Genomic DNA, 21041 nt, shown 5'->3' on the forward strand with positions numbered 1-21041 from the left:
TATTTTTTAATTTGACAAAATTAAAGATTAATCAGTTGCAGATCAAAATTTTATTTAAAATATTTGTCACTAGCTAATTGTTGTATAATTTAAATTTAATACTTATTTAAGTGCAGATAAATAAACTAATTATTAAACTAAACTAACATAATTAAAAAACAATTCTTTTGGTATAGTACATCTGGAGACAGCCCATGAACCATGTTTTGGGCCTTTAGAGGCCTAAATCTAAAGAATAGGCTCGTGAAGTTTTAGAATATGGTTGGTTTGTATTTTTATTTTTTATTTTTAGGTAGGAGTGTGCATGGTTCGATCCGGTCTGAAGATCCGACCCGACTCTGAATATTTTAAGGGTTAATTTGATGTATTTCACCGGGTCTAGGGTCGGGTAAGGGTCTCAAAAATAGACCCGGTCATTATTTTGGGTCGAGTCCGGGCCATAGCTCGGGTCATCCGAATTCGGCCCGGTGTCCCGGTCATCATACACAATTAATATTTTGTGTTATTAGTGATGGATGATGGCTATTCTTATGTGGAATTTAAGTATTGTAAATCTTAATATTTTGTGTTATTAGTTATTATAAGATTATAAGTTAATGTTTTATGTTTAAAATGCATAAGATTTTAGACTAATGTATAATATTGTGTTATTTGTATTGATTTAAATATTTAGTGTTATTAGACAATATTAATATTAATTATGATTATGCTTTAATTTCAGAGAAGACTTGGTTCTTGTTATATTTTTTTAAGTGAATTTTACCATGTCAAATAATGGTTGGTGTCTTGAAAATTTGGATATTTTCACATCTCTTCTCTTTATATATAATAGGAGAGCACTTCAGGGTTATTTACTCGACAAGTGGAGCTGCCAATTAACAACAAATGTCACACTCCAATGTTTGACAAGTGGCAATTATAAAAGAAAGCTTAAAAAAATCATTTCTATTATTATCCAATAGATTATTACACATTACATATTGTGCAAAAGGGGTCTGAGTTCAATAGACTATTACACTTTACAATGTTGTTGTACTCGAATCTTTCTTTTTTTATTTGACATTTTAAATTGTTTATTCTAATTTTTAACCTTCCCTTTAAATACTCTGTCTCTCCATCTTCTTTAGCCATCTTTAAAATACTCTTTCTCTATCTTTAGCCATCTTCAGAAACAAAAAGGAGTAAACCCTCCCTCTAAATACTCTGTCTCCATTTTTTTTTTGAAAAATCAAACACCAAAAAAAAGTATAATGGCCAAAACATTTGACTACCTGCTCGATGTCAACCCAAGAAAACTGGCATGGAATTTCAACGTATATGTGGTGAGGATTTGGGAGGTTCCAAACAAGTACAATGAAAAGGAAATTTGATCAATAGAGATGATCATTCAAGACAGTAAGGTAACTAATCTTTTTATATATAGCAGTAAGATACTTATTTCTCCCTTCTCCGCTAATTTCAGGGTGATAGGATTCATGCATCCATACCCAAGAGTGTTGTTGCTAGGTGGAGGGGCAATATTTTTGAGTTTCAGATGTACGTTATGCGTAACTTCATAGTTGTGGGAAACAAAACTAAGCCAAGGACTACCAATAGCAACTGGATACTAATGTTTTCCCAACGGATAACAGTCACACATGTAAACAACCCAAGCTACCCTCTTGAAGCATTCCGTTTCAGGTCTATTTTGGATTTGTTAAATGCTGAAAGATTGGACAACACATATCTGTTTGGTGAGTATTACTTACACTGTTTCAAAAGTTGTTGTGTGAACTTTGTTCGAAATCTATTTTTTAAGATTGATAGTCATAACTTATTGATGGTTCTTGCTCTTTAGACATGATTGCTGAAGTAGTTGGAAAGGAAGATCCAAGGGATTTGGTTACCAGTACAGGCAAGGAAACCAAACGTATGGCTGTTGTGTTAGAAGACTTAGAGCCCGTTTGGGAACGCACAAAAGTTACTTTTTTTGACTTTTGAATTATGAAAAGTTACGATAAGCGTGTTTGGCACTATTTTTAAGAGGAGCTTTTAACTTCCCGAAAAGTTAATTTATAGCTTTTGGAAGAAGTAAAAATAGATGACTTTCTCCTTTTTGATAAGTCATTTTATCACTTTCGTGAAAAAAAATTGATTTCAAAACAAAAAAATTTACTTTCGTTCTTGATTCTGTGGAAAAATGTTTCCTGTTTCTGCTGGAAATACTGGCCCTCCACCACCATTTTCACGCAATGTTCCATCTTCTAGAAGCATTGGCCTTCCACCATCATCCTCACGCAATGTTCCATCTACTGGAAGTGTTGGCCTTCCACCACCATTTTCACATAATGATTTATCTGCTGGAAGTATTGACCCTTCACCACCATCTTCTGTTCCATCTGAACCAGCATATATTCCTTTCAGGTATTTTTTTTATCATTTTATCATTCTATTTTTATTATTAAATTTGTATTGAATATTTTGTATGCAATGAAATCTCAATTTTAATTTTATTTTTTTTATATGTGATTTTATTTTTATACAACTTGCTATTATTTTTATAATTAGTTTTATAATTTTCTTTTTTTTTATGTTCTTCCCCAACAAATTCATGAAAGTGGCAAGTCCGGAAGAAAATTTAAAGCTGATTGGAATGAACGAAATACTATTATATTCATGAAAATATGTAAAGAAGAGATGGTGGCTGAAAATAGACCTGGAACACATTTTAACAAAGTTGGTTGGGCAAATTTAAAAACAAAATTCTTGAAAGAGACTGGTTTAAATTATGATTCTAAACAATTTAAAAATAAGTGGGAGGCTATGAAAAGAGAATGGGGACTATGGGCTAAACTAAAAGGAAAAGAGACCGGTCTTGGTTGGGATCCTATTAAGAAGACCATACAAGCAAGTGATGATTGGTGGGATGCTAAGATTCAGGTATGTTGCATTTTTTAAAACTATTTCAGAAATATCAATTTTATCGAGAGATTTTTAATTGTCATTTTATCGTCTCATAGGAAAATCCTGATGTGGCAAAATTTAGAGAAGAAGGTCCAAAACATCTTGATGAAATAGAGTTCCTTTTTGAAGATGTTGTAGCTACTGGTGTAGGTGCATGGGCACCTTCTGAAGATATAAATGATAGTTATAACGATAGATATAATGACGAAGATAATGGTAATGAGGAAGAAGGTTTAGAAGATGAGTTAAATGATGAATCAACGCCTCCTAGTGCAATGAGACAAAAGAGAAGAAAGGTTGAAAAAGGGTCTGGAGCCTCTCAACTTTCAACTCAACTAGAACGTATAATTAATGTGTTTGAAGAAGAAAAGGCCAACGAAATAGCTCATAAAAATAACGTACCAAGTATATCTACTTGTTTAGCTGTTCTCAAACAATTACCTGGGCTAGAAGTGGGGAGTGATATATTCTTTATAGCTACAAGACTAATGGCAAAAAAGTCGAATAGAGAGATTTTTATGGGACTAGAAGATTCTGCCTTACAACTTGGTTGGTTGAAGACTCATAGTTTAGCGGATGTGTCTGGTTCTTAAAGTTTTTTTTGCTAGAATGTCTCTTTTTAATATATTTATGTGTTGTTCAAAAAATATTTTCTATGATTATATTTTTTTATTATTTTCTATGGTTGTTTGCTATTTTATATTTAATATGTGAACTAGTGTTTATTTGATATTAGTTTAAAATATTTGTATAACAGGATATCTAACAGCTCAACTGAAAGTTTGATGTCAAATACAAATGCGTCAGACGAAGAATTTGAAAACAAACAAAAGGTCGCAGCCAAATGTAAAAAGAAGACAATGACTTTAATAACAATCGCAACTTGTGTTGATTATTTTCTAAAGTACATTGTGAAAAATCCACGAAGAACTTCAAGGTTGACAGGAAGTAGTTGGGTAAATGAACTTTTAAATGGGCATCCTATTCATTGCTACCAGCAATTTAGGATGAAAAAGCTTGTGTTCCTTCATCTCTATGATGTTTTACAAAGTACTTACAATCTGAAGACAACAAAAAGAATTGGAATTCATGAACAAGTAGGTATATTTTTATATATCATTGGACAGCCAGGTTCAATACGTAATGCAGAAGAGAGATTCCAACATTCAGGAAAAACTATTTCTAGACAGTTTCATTGTGTATTGGATGCTGTTTGCAAGCTTGCTCAACATATTATTCAACCAACTGATCCACAATTCACAGATACTCCAGTGGAAATTAAAAATGATGAAAGATATTATCCATATTTTAAAAATTGCATCGGTGCAATAGATGGAACTCATATACCTGTTGTTGTTTCTGCCGACAAGAAAATTCCATACATTGGTAGAAAGGGGATTACAACTACAAATGTGATGGCAGTATGTGATTTTAACATGTGTTTCACATTTGTATGGGCAGGTTGGGAGGGATCTGCACACGATACTAAAATTTTCAATCAAGCTGTGTGTAGACAAAGTCTTCATTTCCCTCTTCCTCCTAAAGGTTAGCATATTTGAGACTGATATTATTTATATTAGATTAAACTCTTTATTTTTATTAACTGATTTTGTGGTGCACTAAATTTTTGCTAGATAAGTACTACTTGGTAGATTCTGGCTATCCATATTTTATGGGGTTCTTAGGTCCTTATAAAGGTCACAGATACCATCTTCCACATTTTAGATTGGGTCCCAGAGCAAGAGGAAGAAATGAAGTATTCAACTATTATCATTCTAGCCTTAGATGTACAATTGAACGCTCATTTGGATGTTGTAAAGCAAGATGGAAAATCTTAGGTGCCATGCCATCGTTTTCCTTAGACACACAAGTTCGAATTATTGGTGCTTGCATGGCTTTACACAATTTTATTCGACGGAATGACACAAGCGATGAACAATTTGAAGAATTCTATGAAAATTTTGATCTTATGGGTGAAGGTGAAGGTGAAGTAGAAGAACCAGTTTCTAATGATATTACGTGGGAAGAACCGAATGCTGAAAGTGCTAGAAAAATGGAACTAATTAGAGAACAAATAAAGAATCAATTGCCTGATCGATTGTAATTTTAGTGATTTGATTATGTAAAATTAACCTTCAATAATGGAAAGTATTTGTTATTATCGTTATTTTAATATCCATTCTCTTATGTTAAAAAAATTGTATTTTTTGAGTTATTTATCCAAACGCTACAACTTTAAAATAAGTACTTCTATAGTTAAAAATCCAAACACAAAATAACTTATTTATAAGCTACTATTAATAAAAGTCCTTATACTTTAAGCTCCTTTTCCAAAAGAACTTATTTAAGTTATTTACCCAAACTGGGCCTTAGAGTATGTGCTATTTTTAAAAATTGACTTTTTTTTGTACACATATTTTCAGACTATAAAATACCATAATGCATCCTTATGTTTTCAATAGGAACAATAGGATTGGGTGTACTTTGTTTGGGGAGATGGTGGATCAAATCCGACCACACCTTGAAGAAGAAAATGTGGAACCCCTTATTATTGTGCTGCAATATTTCAAAACATCCCGGTGGAACGCCAAAACCACTGTTTAGAGCCACTTTTACATCTCCAAGATCCACATTGTGAGGGATTTAAAAGAGGTGGTTAGTTTTAGGAACAGGTTTGTTTTTTTAAACTTTAAGCAGTTTATATCCAACACATTTAAAGAGGGTCTAAAGTTTGAGAAGTTCAATATTTCATTGAATTGTGTAGGCTCCTGAGTGGTGCACCACTAAACTCAATTAGGATTAGTCAACTTTCATCTCAGGGAGCTTGGTCTGCGGCTGATGAACTGAAGCAGGGGTCGGTTGCAGTTAAGACCATCGAGGAGGCCCTAAATGTTGCAGAGGTAAACTAATGGAAGAATTTACTAATTAATTTTTTTATAGGAATATATTTTAATGTTAGAAATTGATTGAAGTGTCTAATTGAGTTCTAAATAGGTAGCTGCATGTTGGATTGCTGCAACCATTATTTCTATCAATGCTGGAAAGAATGATTGGTTCTACAAAGCATGTAGAAAGTGCCCAAAAAAAGTTGAAACTTCAACTATTGAAAGATATTAAGTGGAGAGCACCATAATATGAAGACTATATTTCATCTTGAATTTTATTGTTAGCTGTATAAAAACAAATGGAGGGTATAACTTATGAATACGGGTTGAATGACAGGTACAAGGTTGAGGTGATTGTCTATGATGGTACTGGCAATATGACTTTGCTCCTTTGGGATAGGGAAGCAATTCAACTTTGCGGAAAGAGGGCAGATCAAATAAAGGAAGAGGAAGTAAGTGCATAATCATTACCTCATAACTTCAAAATGTTGATGTATCCATGTAAAATAATTCTTTTTTGTGAATTTGATCACAGCCTATTGGTGAGGTGGAATACCCCCCACCCTTGATAACATGCTAGATAGAAAGTTTCTCTTTAAGATTAATATAAAGTCAACTAACATCGAGCAATATGACCAAGTTTATACTGTTAGCAAAGTTTGTGATGATGAGGACATCATAGAAAAGAACCTCCCAATAAAATCAAATACTAATTCATCTGTTAACCTCACTGTGAGTTAATAAAGTATTGTCAATGTCTGTTATACATTGTGTTTTTTAAAGATCAATTGTTCACTAATTATATAATTAGAATTCTCATTCCCATATCTGTAGGAAATCGGATGCAATGATTCCGTCAAGATCGCAGAAAATGTGGCCGATATTAAGACTGATAGCGATAATCTGTGTATTCCGGTATGGAGATAGTTTTATTTGTAGTTTTTCTTCAGTCATAAATGCATTTAAGATTTAAGATATGTGTTATTTTATACCATAGCAGTGGGTTTATATGTAGGTTACGTCTTTAGTTTTTGTATAAATCAGAACCAAAAGAAACAAACTACTGAGCAGTATCATCATAGACAAAGTATATCAATTTAAACCCGGTTTGTTGGTTGTGAAAATATTCATCTTTCTTAATTTATGCAATTTTTAAAGAGTGAAGAAAAATAAGTATATTTTTCTATGCATATTTCCTAAAGAAATACTAAGAAAGATTAAAAATACTTAATATATGTTTCACTGTAAAGTTGATACTAAATACTATTTGATATCCATTACTTTTTGTGAAGGATGTTGTGGAAGAGGCTGTTTCAAGCCTCAAGTGCAAGACCCTCGCTAAAAGAGCTCTCAATTGTGTAAAGTCAAGTACAACAACTATTAATGAAAATGAAGAAGGGCAGCTCTCAACCAATAAGTTCAGCCATAAGGGGGGCAAGAAGCAAAAGAGCCAGCTAATAGATGTGGCCAACTGAGTGGTTTATGCTATTAGTGATTTTCAACCATATGCATCTATCTTATTTAGTAGCAATTTCATATTTTTTTTATAAAAAAATGTTGTTTTGTAGGTATTAGTTATCTTAATTTATAGAGTAGAAAAACTTATTAAGATAGGACATTTTGGAAGTGCTCAGTCACTAGAAATAGATGAGAGTCATTTTGTTAACTTTTTTGGATGTTGCTAAGCCAACTTCATATTAGATCCTTATTGTTAGCTAAGATTTCTTGAATTACTCATCTTAGATACTCCTAAATTTTAGTTTGAAGTGGTCGGCCATGTTATATAATTGGCTTATATCATATCCGTATTCCACAATGATATTTAAAAAGAAATGTATTTATAATTAAAGAATATATATTGTGGGTTTATAGGTGGAATATTTTTAACCTGAGAACTATATATATATATATATGGATTAGTATTTTAACTTTTCAGTATTATATTTTATAAATATTGTGGGGATTGACAATAAATATTAATTAAATCTTTCTAGATACCACTGCATTCAAGAGTACCTTAGAGAAATTCTATATGATCGTTGAAATTATTAGGAATCCCAAGATAATGGCTCTTTACTGTTGAAGAAATGAAGTATGCATTTTTAATTTCCAAGATATTGGCTTTTTTACACTGCATATAAAAAAGTTATTAAAATATTATATTATAAATTATTGGAAAGCTAGAGTAATTTTAAGAAATACAAGTTATCACTAAAATAATTTTTATTTTTAAGTACATAGGACTATAATCTGAAGGACTATAAGAGTTATCACTAGAATAGTCATAATAACCAAAGAATACTAGAGTTATGAGTTGGCTATATGGATGCAATCAAAATACTAAAATTTGCCAAAAAATAGGTAGTCCTTGGTATACTATATAAAACTAGGTAGTCCCCTTGAAAAATTTACGTTTAGGTCAATATGTGGTTTTTAAATTAATGGGATGTCATTTTCACGAATAAATATGTGGTAAGCTGGATTCTTGGTTTTGTAGTCAAATAAGACAATATAATTATGTAGGGTTAGAAGCAGGGTGTAATGCTCTAGATTTTACTATACCAGTGTTTAAACACAATACTAAGTAGTAAAGTTGAGGTAGAATGTAACCAAAGTTACACAACTAAGTGTATTTGTGTGGAGAAGGGGCCTAAAGATAGATTTTGCTTTGGCTTACTAAAACAATATAATGGATAGGGTATAAAGCATGGAGTAACGTGAGTTTTGCAGTTGCAGTGTTTAAAGGCAATATCATATAGTAAAGTGTGAAGCATAATGGAATCAAATTTACAGAAGTAATTGCATTTTTTTGTCATTGTGCAATAAATTCTAAATTACTTTTGATATAAAATTGAAACAGAGAAATAAAATTGAATTAGTAGGTTCTAGGCATCAATCTAAGTCAGATACAATGTACAATTTTATTTTTAAATAAGACAAAGAATGAAGAAAACAATAAAGCGTGAGACTTAACAGTTTGAAATGCTATCAGCATGCACTTTCAGCTTAATCACATATTTTTATAGCCTAGATTATATGTTAAACATCCATTGATTCAATTATTTAGAGACGTATTTCATTAAAAAATCAACAAATTTCGTAATTGAAGATAAAGAAAATTTCAGGTAAACATATTTGAAGATGCTTTTTAATTCCAAAGCTGTATTCTTTGAAAATAAGGTTGATTATATATAGTCAAAAAATAATAAACCTGAAGAGACATTGAGTTTTGAAATAGTGTGCTGTTAGAAAAATATATATTTAAATTTAGATGAGATTGAATATGTTTTTTCTAATATTGTATACCTCTGTACCTTTATACTTATTTTTCTTCACTCTTTGAACATTGATAAATTCAGGAAGGAAAAAAAAATTCACAACCAACAAAGAAGGTTTAAATTGCTTATATTTCACAATCAATAATAAGGTTTATATTTAAATTATAATGAGGTTATGTATGCTTTTGACTGATTTATAAAATTCAAAAGGGAGATATTTCTTTAAAAAGGAGATAACAAGTGATGAACTTCATATCCTCTGTCTGTCCTTATTACATGTTTTTTGATATATTAAAAACAAAATGGAATGAAGTGGAGTGTTGACAGGTTATGTTATGCAATTCCAAAATTTGAAACTGAAGTGACAATGTGAAAAACTCCTTTTTTTTTGTTATTGATGATGGAATGCTTGACAATTCATCATTTATGGTAACTAAATGAACTAAATAAAGACAAATTCAGCAATGGTGAAGATTTGATGTTACCCAATGGAAGATAAACTTTTTTTTTGCTATGGCAGTCTAATAAAATAATATAATTATATAGGATGAAAACAAAAAAGGCTACAATCGGTTTTGCTATAGCAGTGTTTGAAGGCAATATCAAATAGTAAAGTGTAAAGGACAACATAACCTATTTTACACAACTAATTGCATTTTTTGTGAATAGTCCTGCAGCTGGATTCTGCTATAACAAGATAATATAATGAAATAAAGTCCAAAGCATAGTGTAAGCTGTTGGATTTATGCTATAGTAGTGTTTAAAGGCAATATCATCTATGAAAGTGTGAATCAGAATAGAATCAGATTTACAGAAGTAAAAGCTTTTTTACTTGAATGTGTGTAATAAACCCAAGACCAATTTGAACATACATGATTATGAGATATTGTCAGATCTGCTATGTAAAAGGGATCAATGGGAAATTCCCTTTTCATGTAACCAAGATATATGCAGTTGAATTAGTGGGCTTTAGGCATCAACTTAGGTTAGCACACAGTGTAAAATTTTCTTTACAATAAAGAAAAAGTTAGTTGTATGGTTAATTATTAATTATTTCAATCTAAATCCGGCGGACAGATACCATGTAATGAACTATATGAAAACACATGTGAACTAATTATATAAATAGGGTAGAGTAAACTGTTGTGTGGTATTCCAATTGAGTGATCATTCCTCTAACTCACTAAACCCCATTAACCAAACGTTCAAACCCTTTACAACCACAATGAATGATATCCCACCAAAGAGAGGCGATCTTCCATTCCTGAGTGATGATATTATCTTGAAAATCTTAGTGAAAGCAGATCCAAAGACCGTAGGAAAGTGCAGAAGTCTAAGTAAAGCTTGGAATTCTAGACTATGCACCAACTTATTTATCAAGCAAAACTATAAGGAAACCAAAGACAGAGACCGAAGCGTCATTGTCGGGATTGGGTCCCCCCCAAGTGATCAAAACTCAATGTGGTATGTTCGAGCCTCAGTTGATACTGGGCGACAGTTTAATTTCAATGTGCCGATAGAAATCAACCATTATGGCTTCTACTCGATCTTAGGCTCCAACCATGGAGTCATTTGCTTGAGGATTTCCATGGGGGGTCTCAATTCTAGGCTACTTATGTGGAATCCCCTCACCCGAAAAAGGCGTGTTGCACCAGACGAAGCTAGCAAGCACTGCTGCCACGTTGTATCTCTTTTTGCCTTTGGATATTTGGAAGATAGTGTGGAATACCACATTGTGCATGTACACAAGCGGCACTACTCTGACAGCACCATGTCCTGGAGTCTTTATAGTTCCGTGGAAAGGGAGTGGACTCATGAAGGTTCATTTGAGAGCAATGTTCAGAAGCTTGGACCCAAATCTGTTGTGGACAATGGCGTCGTTTACTGGATAGGTTGGGAACGTCCTAACTTTCCTGAGCCGGTAAGCATTATCACATTCAATCTCAAGCACAAATCTTTCCATGAGGCTACAATACCCGCAGAGGTGAAAATTTGTGTTTTCAAAAGAGAAAACTGATTTCTACTACACTCTTCTGGATCCATACTCTCTCATGGATTTATACGAGTGCAGAAGATCGAATTTCATATCAAGTGTAACTTCAGAAGTCAACAATATATACACCATCAACTAAATCAGCTTGCAAACAATTGCTCTGCTTGCAGCGGTAATCGTTCTTATAAGTGCCAGATCTGTTTTTAAAAAAGAGGGTGTTTAATGGAATAGAGAAGAGGAGTGGGTGATAATAAATTCTCATTGATGTGGGTTGGTGGTAATAATTGCTAAATGCCAAAAAAAAAAAAGATGCAGAAGATGTCATGTGTCTTACGTGTGTCTTGGGGAGTTGGAGAGGGGGAAGATTTTGGCGGTGAGAAATTTATTAATTGCTTGCAACTATTCAAATTCAAAATATATCTTCAAAAGTGACATATTTACCCCGAATTTAAACCACGAGTATTCTGCTTACAAAAATAAAGTTAAACCCAACATTGTGATAATGTAATGCTATTTACTGTTCTTTTTCTATGGATAAATAAAAACATGTTCCACACACTATAACTGAATAAAGCATTGCGGTGATTTAGTTAATGGGATTATGGGAACATGTGTCATCGGCGCTATTATTATTATTATTATTATTATTATTATTATTATTATTATTATTTAATTTTAATTAACAATTATTTTTTTACTTTACTACTATCTTTTCGATTGGTGAGGTGGAATACCCCCCACCCTTGATAACATGCTGGATAGAAAGTTTCTCTTTAAGATTAATATAAAGTCAGCCAACATCGAGCAATATGACCAAGTTTATACTGTTAGCAAAGTTTGTGATGATGAGGACATCATAAAAAAGAACCTCCCAATAGAATCAAATACTAATTCATCAGTTAAACTCACTGTGAGTTAATAAAGTATTGTCAATGTCTGTTATACATTGTGTTTTTTAAAGATCAATTGTTCACTAATTATATAATTAGAATTCTCATTCCCATATCTGTAGGAAATTGGATGCAATGATTCCGTCAAGATCGCAGAAAATGTGGCCGATATTAAGACTAATAGCGATAATCTGTGTATTCTGGTATGGAGATAGTTTTATTTGTAGTTTTTCTTCAGTCATAAATGCATTTAAGATTTAAGATATGTGTTATTTTATACCATAGCATTGGGTTTATATGTAGGTTACGTCTTTAGTTTTTGTATAAATCAGAACCAAAAGAAACAAACTACTGAGCAGTATCATCATAGACAAAGTATATCAATTTAAACCCGGTTTGTTGGTTGTGAAAATATTCATCTTTCTTAATTTATGCATTTTTTAAAGAGTGAAGAAAAATAAGTATATTTTTCTATGCATATTTCCTAAAGAAATAATAAGAAAGATTAAAAATACTTAATATATGTTTCACTGTAAAGTTGATACTAAATACTATTTGATATCCATTACTTTTTGTGAAGGATGTTGTGGAAGAGGCTGTTTCAAGCCTCAAGTGCATGACCCCCGCTAAAAGAGCTCTCAATGGTGTAAAGTCAAGTACAATAACTATTAATGAAAATGAAGAAGGGCAGCTCTCAACCAATAAGTTCAGCCGTAAGGGGGGCAAGAAGCAAAAGAGCCAGCTGATAGATGTGGCTAACTGAGTTGTTTATATAATAAGTTTTTCAACCATATGCATTTATCTTATTTAGTAGCAATTTCATGTTTTTTTTATAAAAAAAATGTTGTTTTGTAGGTATTAGTTATCTTAATTTATAGAGTGGAAAAACTTATTAAGATAGGACATTTTGGAAGTGCTCAGTCACTAGAAATAGATGAGAGTCATTTTATTAACTTTTTTGGATGTTGCTAAGCCAACTTCATATTACATCCTTATTGTTAGCTAAGATTTCTTGAATTACTCAGCTTAGATACTCCTAAATTTTAGTTTGAAAGTGGTCGGCCATGTTATATAATTGGCTTATATCATATCCGTATTCCACAATGATATTTAAAAAGAAATGTATTTATAATTAAAGAATATATATTGTGGGTTTATAGGTGGAATATTTTTAACCTGAGAACTATATATATATATTTATATGGATTAGTATTTTAACTTTTCAGTATTATATTTTATAAATATTGTGTATATAAAACTAGGTAGTCCCCTTGAAAAATTTACGTTTAGGTCAATATGTGGTTTTTAAATTGATGGGATGTCATTTTCACGAATAAATATGTGGTAAGTTGGATTCTTGGTTTTGTAGTCAAATAAGACAATATAATTATGTAGAGTTAGAAGCAGGGTGTAATGCTCTAGATTTTACTATACCAGTGTTTAAACACAATACTAAGTAGTAAAGTTGAGGTAGAATGTAACCAAAGTTACACAACTAAGTGTATTTGTGTGGAGAAGGGGCCTAAAGATAGATTTTGCTTTGGCTTACTAAAACAATATAATGGATAAGGTATAAAGCATGGAGTAACGTGCTGAGTTTTGCAGTTGCAGTGTTTAAAGGCAATATCATATAGTAAAGTGTGAAGCATAATGGAATCAAATTTACAGAAGTAATTGCATTTTTTTGTCATTGTGCAATAAATTCTAAATTACTTTTGATATAAAATTGAAACAGAGAAATAAAATTGAATTAGTAGGTTCTAGGCATCAATCTAAGTCAGATACAATGTACAATTTTATTTTTAAATAAGACAAAGAATGAAGAAAACAATAAAGCGTGAGACTTAACAGTCTGAAATGCTATCAGCATGCACTTTCAGCTTAATCACATATTTTTATAGCCTAGATTATGTGTTAAACATCCATTGATTCAATTATTTAGAGACGTATTTCATTAAAAAATCAACAAATTTCGTAATTGAAGATAAAGAAAATTTCAGGTAAACATATTTGAAGATGCTTTTTAATTCCAAAGCTGTATTCTTTGAAAATAAGGTTGATTATATATAGTCAAAAAATAATAAACCTGAAGAGACATTGAGTTTTGAAATAGTGTGCTATTAGAAAAATGCCTATTTAAATTTAGATGAGATTGAATATGTTTTTTCTAATATTGTATACCTCTGTACCTTTATACTTATTTTTCTTCACTCTTTGAACATTGATAAATTCAGGAAGGAAAAAAAATTCACAACCAACAAAGAGGGTTTAAATTGCTTATATTTCACAATCAATAATAAGGCTTATATTTAAATTATAATGAGGTTATGTATGCTTTTGACTGATTTATAAAATTCAAAAGGGAGATATTTCTTTAAAAAGGAGATAACAAGTGATGAACTTCATATCCTCTGTCTGTCCTTATTATATGTTTTTTGATATGTTAAAAACCAAAATGGAATGAAGTGGGGTGTTGACGGGTTAAGTTATGCAATTTCAAAATTTGAAATTGAAGTGACAATGTGAGAAACTCCTTTTTTTGTTATTGATGATGGAATGCTTGACAATTCATCATTTATGGTAACTAAATGAACTAAATAAAGACAAATTCAGCAATGGTGAAGATTTGATGTTACCCAATGGAAGATAAACTTTTTTTTTTGCTATGGCAGTCTAATAAAATAATATAATTATATAGGATGAAAACAAAAAAGGCTACAATCGATTTTGCTATAGCAGTGTTTGAAGGCAATATCAAATAGTAAAGTGTGAAGGACAACATAACCTATTTTACACAACTAATTGCATTTTTTGTGAATAGTCCTGCAGCTGGATTCTGCTATAACAAGATAATATAATGAAATAAAGTGTAAAGCATAGTGTAAGCTGTTGGATTTATGCTATAGTAGTGTTTAAAGGCAATATCATCTATGAAAGTGTGATTCAGAACAGAATTAGATTTACAGAAGTAAAAGCTTTTTTACTTGAATGTGTGTAATAAACCCAAGACCAATTTGAACATACATGATTATGAGATATTGTCAGATCTGCTATGTAAAAGGGATCAATGGGAAATTCCCTTTTCATGTAACCAAGATATATGCAGTTGAATTAGTGGGCTTTAGGCATCAACTTAGGTTAGCACACAGTGTAAAATTTTCTTTACAATAAAGAAAAAGTTAGTTGTATGGTTAATTATTAATTATTTCAATCTAAATCCGGCGGACAGATACCATGTAATGAACTATATGAAAACACATGTGAACTAATTATATAAATAGGGTAGAGTAAACTGTTGTGTGGTATTCCAATTGAGTGATCATTCCTCTAACTCACTAAACCCCATTAACCAAACGTTCAAACCCTTTACAACCACACTGAGTGATATTCCACCAAAGAGAGGCGATCTTCCATTCCTGAGTGATGATATTATCTTGAAAATCTTAGTGAAAGCAGACCCAAAGACCGTAGGAAAGTGCAGAAGTCTGAGTAAAGCTTGGAATTCTAGACTATGCACTAACTTATTTATCAAGCAAAACTATAAGGAAACCAAAGACAGAGACCGAAGCGTCATTGTCGGGATTGGGTCCCCCCCAAGTGATCAAAACTCAATGTGGTATGTTCGAGCCTCAGTTGATACTGGGCGGCAGTTTAATTTCAATGTGCCGATAGAAATCAACCATTATGGCTTCTACTCGATCATAGGCTCCGACCATGGAGTCATTTGCTTGAGGATTTCCATGGGGGGTCTCAATTCTAGGCTACTTATGTGGAATTTCCTCACCCGAAAAAGGCGTGTTGCACCAGACGAAGCTAGCAAGCGCTGCTGCCACGTTGTATCTCTTTATGCCTTTGGATATTTGGAAGATAGTGTGGAATACCGCATTGTGCATGTACACAAGCGGCACTACTCTGACAGCACCATGTCCTGGAGTCTTTATAGTTCCGTGGAAAGGGAGTGGACTCATGAAGGTTCATTTGAGAGCAATGTTCAGAAGCTTGGACCCAAATCTGTTGTGGACAATGGCGTCGTTTACTGGATAGGTTGGGAACGTCCTAACTTTCCTGAGCCGGTAAGCATTATCACATTCGATCTCAAGCACAGATCTTTCCATGAGGCTACAATACCCGCAGAGGTGAAAATTTGTGTTCTCAAAAGAGAAAACTGATTTCTACTACACTATTCTGGATCCATACTCTCTCCTGGATTTATACGAGTGCAGAAGATCGAATTTCATATCAAGTGTAACTTCAGAAGTCAACAATATATACACCATCAACTAAATCAGCTTGCAAACAATTGCTCTGCTTGCAGCGGCAATCGTTCTTATAAGTGCCAGATCTGTTTTTAAAAAAGAGGGTGTTTAATGGAATAGAGAAGAGGAGTGGGTGATAATAAATTCTCATTGATGTGGGTTGGTGGTAATAATTGCTAAATGCCAAAAAAAAAAAAAGATGCAGAAGATGTCATGTGTCTTGCGTGTGTCTTGGGGAGTTGGAGAGGGGGAAGATTTTGGCGGTGAGAAATTTATTAATTGCTTGCAACTATTCAAATTCAAAATATATCTTCAAAAGTGACATATTTATCCCGAATTTAAATCACGAGTATTCTGCTTACAAAAATAAAGTTAAACCCAACACTATGATAATATAATGCTATTTACTGTTCTTTTTCTATGGATAAATAAAAACATGTTCCACACACTATAACTGAATAAAGCATTGCGGTGATTCCATCAATTAGCCATTAATAGTGTATTTAATGGTGTGGGATTTTATCTAATGATAAAGAATCACTCATTTTTATTTTGCTGGCTAAGTATTGACCAAATTTTAACAAATCTGCTGGCTTCCTAGACTTTTCCAAAAAAAAAATAAATATCGACCGAGGAAATATATATCATATACCAAAAAAAGAAACATTATCCTTCTACTTTTTCGTACTTAATTGGGACATATTACATTATACTCAAAGTCAATATATATCAAGTGATTTAGTTAATAGTAAGTATGATTCCAAAACAATGCAAACTCATATGAATTATATAACAGTATATACTATTAAGTAATTGAAAAAGCGTCCCGCACTTCGCGCGGGTAGCTCACTAGTGTTAGCTTATAAGAATGTATCAAGGTAATGTAATATTAACGACCCGGTTTTTACCCGATATAATCGTGGTCCGAAAGTGTATAGGTTTCATCGGGTCTAGGGCCGGGTTCGGGTCTAATAAATAGGTCCGGTATATATTTCGGGTCGGATCTGAGTCACATCATAAAAATTAAAATTCAATACACAAATTATTTCTTAAATAATTTATTTTGATATAAATAATATATAATATTTATTAAATTTAATATTTAAGATACAACTTTATTAATTTTTATTATATAAAATTTACAAAATCATATATATATTAATTATGTATCATGTAACCTTTTTGCTACTAGAATGTCGTGCTTTCCGTTGCATCACTCTAATAACGAGAAGTATTACGACGACTTTAAATATATCTTTATATAGTGAAACTCTTTAAACTGAAAACCACATTTTACTTTGTGTGAAAAACCAAAAATACTTTTTCTTTTCTTTCATTATATAATCATGCATACATACACTTCAACCACAGCACATTACATATGTTATATATAAAAGAAACCTTTATACAAGTAACATACCAAACTTCATACATTTCTCATTACAATTCTTATCCCTCTTTACAAGATATAATAATAATAATAGCAAGAAAAAATAATAACTAAGGCATTAAAACAGATCCAACGCAACCGAAATACTCAAAAAGGTCTTCCCAGGCTTCTCGTTCATTTCTTGAAAAACAGAGGGCGGCTCTATTTATATATAATATATTTGATATGAATATAGAAAGAATAAAGAAAAAATGGAATTGTCGAGAACCCTTTAAATCAAGTAGTAATGTAATGATTCAAGGGGTTCTCACAAACAACAAACATATTTACATATAATTAATTCAAATTTTGTTATGTGGTTTATTTCTCTTTTTTGGAGGGTTGTATTGATTTTCATTAAAAAAAAGTTAGAAAAAATTTGATAGAATGGCTTCAATCTTGTCAACCGGAGTGAGAAAATAAAATCTGGATAAATACCAATACTTATTACGGGTTTAAGGATAGAAATCGAAATAAATAATTCTCGCGGACCAGAATAAAAAAATACGAGTTTGGTGTATTAAAAAGCTTGTATCCATAGAACATCGGCCATAACATGGATAATGAATAAATAGGAGTTAATATAATTCCAATTTTGTTTAAAAAAATTATTAATATTTTTGTCATTAAAAGATATTTTTGACTGGTTAGTATTCCAAAAAAATCATCAATTCTGCAACAAAACCGCTCATGCCTGGCAATGCAAGAGAAGCCATTGATAAGATACTGAAAACTGTGAATATTTTGGGCGATGAAACTCTTATTGTTATTTATTTGATCAATCGACAGCGCGACGAAAAAAAGTATAACTATACTTAACAATAAAATACTGAGAAAAGCCCACCTACGTCGAAGATTTTTTGTTGCTGTGGAAAAAAATAGAAGTCCCGCCCCTATCAACATAGGAACTGGAAGCGGAATGAAAGGTATAATCCATAAAGATTGATGTGTATATTCCATAAAAAAAGAATAAAAGATAAAATATTTTTTTTCCTAATGAGTTTTGTTTCTTATTCATCGGTTTTATCTCTCTTTTTTTTTTTGCAAGTTAAAAAATTTTTTTACTGGCGAGCCACGACAATTGCACCTATCAAAACAGCTAAGAGAATTATTGAAATTAGTTCAAATGGAAGAAAAAAAATATGTTGATAAATGAACTCCAATTTGTTGACTAGTACTTATTAAATCTTGCTCTATAATCTGATTTGGTCTTGTAGTCCAAATAAGCCCGTACCATGATGCATCTGGAATAGTAGTTATTAGTGAAACAAAAATACTTGTACAAACCATCAAAGTAATTCCTATACCTGTCATATTTCTTGGATTATTTACAAGCGGTATTCAAGCCCTTATTTTTGCTACTTTAGCTGCGGCTTATATGGGTGAATCCATGGAAGGCCATCATTAACTTAACAAATTTAGGAAATAGTCTTTTTTTTTTTAGTTTCTAGTTTAGTTTGACTCGCCACAATATATGTGCGGCTAAAGAATATACTTAGGTAACAAAAATACATAAAAGAGAAACAAATAAGTTTTGAATTCTGATTCTATTAATTGAATATTCATAAATACGGGGTTAAATTAAATGCAATCAAAGTATAAATAAATAAAATATATGATTTGGTTAAAATATAGAAAAGATTACTTGAGAGCTGTAAAAAAAAATAGAAAAAACATCTTTAAAATAATGAATCTTTTTCCTATTTTTTTTTACTAAACTAAAAAGAATCTTTGTTTTCAATTTTTTCCAATAACTTTTTGGTATTGTTTTCGTTGTATTTTATTTTGTTCATTCTATCTATAACATAAATATTTTTTACATTATAATATAGATCTAATTTGAATATTATTTGATTAGAGTCTATTAATGTTGTAAATGTAAATATTAAGAACTTTAACTTTGAACTTTGTAGGATATTTCCGTTTACGACATGTGAAAATGGATATTACATAAAACTAGAACGTATTTGTATTTCATTCATATTCAATTCAACAATAAATAAAAATTCTATTTAGATCACTCAAATTTCAATATTTCGTTGCAAAGATTCAGTTCTTCGATCGAACGAATTTTTTTAGATTGATTATACCATATGGATATAAACGAGGATATAATCAAAAAGAAGAAAATGGCTAGCAAAAACCTAAGACTAAGATTTGAAAGAGGAGCAACAATCGGACAAGTGGGGAATGTTGGGGTAAACCAGAAAACTTTGGGTAGAGTCGGATCTAAATGTTGGCTAGGTAAACGTCCTGTAGTAAGAGGAGTAGTTATGAACCCTGTAGATCATCCCTATGGGGTAGTGAAGGGAGGGCCCCAATTGGTAGAAAAAAACCTGCAACTCCTTAGGGTTATCCTGCACTTGGAAGAAGAAGTAGAAAAAGGAATAAATATAGTGATAATTTGATTCTTCGTCGCCGTAGTAAATAGTAGAATAGAGAAAATCAAATTTGTTTCTTCATCTTTATAAAAAATAGGAGGAATTCACTATGACACGGTCACTAAAAAAAAAAATCCTTTTGTAGCCAATCATCTATTAAGAAAAATAAAAAAGCTTAACACAAAAGCGGAAAAAGAAATAATAATAACTTAGTCCAGAACATCTACCATTATCCCCACAATGATTGGCCATACCATTGCTATCCATAATGGAAAAGAACATTTACCTATTTATATAACAGATCGTATGGCCTATATATATAAAAGGCGGATCAAATTTAACCGTAGTGATCATCGTTTATCTTATGAATCTTACCGATCAACAATTAATTACCAAAAATCCATATTTACATTTCAACTAATAAAAACTCCAATAAAAACAAATATATAATAGCATTTCACTACATATATTAAAGAAGCAATTTTGCCAAACTCACCGCTGATTCAACCAATATAACATAACCAAATTACAGCCTCTGGCCAAACACAAAATCACATCACGGCCTTCGGCCCAACACAATATCACATCACATCCTCCGATCCAAAACAATATCACATCATGGCCTCCAGTCTAACATATACGCAAATCACGGCAATCTGAAACCACGAGTCACAATCACACAGACAGTCAACCAATCACACAAAAGAGCAAGTACAACAAGTAGTACAATTAGCAGTTAACACGATGTCAATTAGGCAAACCAAGTAATTATGCAGACCCAAGCAAATGCAATATGATATATGTCTGTCCTACTGGCCATGAGCTCACTTGTCGGTTATCTGCAAAACCCGACACGAAATCCAATTGACACTCCGGATGGGTCTCTCGATATGCATCCCTAGGAGGAATTATACAAATCATGGTACCATTATCTCAATGGATAGTGTCGTTTCACCTTCTCCTGTAGGTATAAACCGTGCCAAACA

The 21041-nt window shown here is 31.9% G+C and overlaps 2 protein-coding genes and 2 long non-coding RNA genes across 4 annotated transcripts; all 4 read left to right on the forward strand.

Annotated features, from left to right (window-relative positions):
- Positions 5318-6041, forward strand: LOC110263036. Its single transcript, XR_002348038.1, has 3 exons — positions 5318-5615; positions 5708-5843; positions 5938-6041. It is a non-coding gene; the product is annotated as an uncharacterized LOC110263036 (long non-coding RNA).
- Positions 6155-7226, forward strand: LOC110263037. The gene is made up of 3 exons (XR_002348039.1): positions 6155-6280; positions 6364-6560; positions 7121-7226. It is a non-coding gene; the product is annotated as an uncharacterized LOC110263037 (long non-coding RNA).
- Positions 10332-12752, forward strand: LOC107641223 (putative F-box protein At1g46840). The gene is made up of 3 exons (XM_016344722.1): positions 10332-11027; positions 12112-12192; positions 12570-12752. The coding sequence occupies exons 1-3, from the start codon at positions 10332-10334 to the stop codon at positions 12750-12752; spliced, it is 960 nt and encodes a 319-aa protein (XP_016200208.1).
- Positions 15601-16158, forward strand: LOC107641224 (F-box/kelch-repeat protein At3g23880-like). The gene has a single exon (XM_016344723.1). The coding sequence runs from the start codon at positions 15601-15603 to the stop codon at positions 16156-16158; it is 558 nt and encodes a 185-aa protein (XP_016200209.1).

The sequence above is a fragment of the Arachis ipaensis genome, chromosome B05 (genome assembly GCF_000816755.2).
Source record: "Arachis ipaensis cultivar K30076 chromosome B05, Araip1.1, whole genome shotgun sequence".
Classification (NCBI taxonomy): Eukaryota; Viridiplantae; Streptophyta; class Magnoliopsida; order Fabales; family Fabaceae; genus Arachis; species Arachis ipaensis.

Bases quoted from the DNA above. Each gene is read 5' to 3' on its own strand.
- LOC107641224 (XM_016344723.1), top strand. From the start codon at position 15,601: ATGTGGTATGTTCGAGCCTCAGTTGATACTGGGCGGCAGTTTAATTTC.
- LOC107641223 (XM_016344722.1), top strand. From the start codon at position 10,332: ATGAATGATATCCCACCAAAGAGAGGCGATCTTCCATTCCTGAGTGAT. The intron at 11,028-12,111 runs GTAAGCATTATC...CCATATCTGTAG, and splicing joins GTCCTAACTTTCCTGAGCCG to GAAATTGGATGCAATGATTC. The intron at 12,193-12,569 runs GTATGGAGATAG...CTTTTTGTGAAG, and splicing joins GCGATAATCTGTGTATTCTG to GATGTTGTGGAAGAGGCTGT.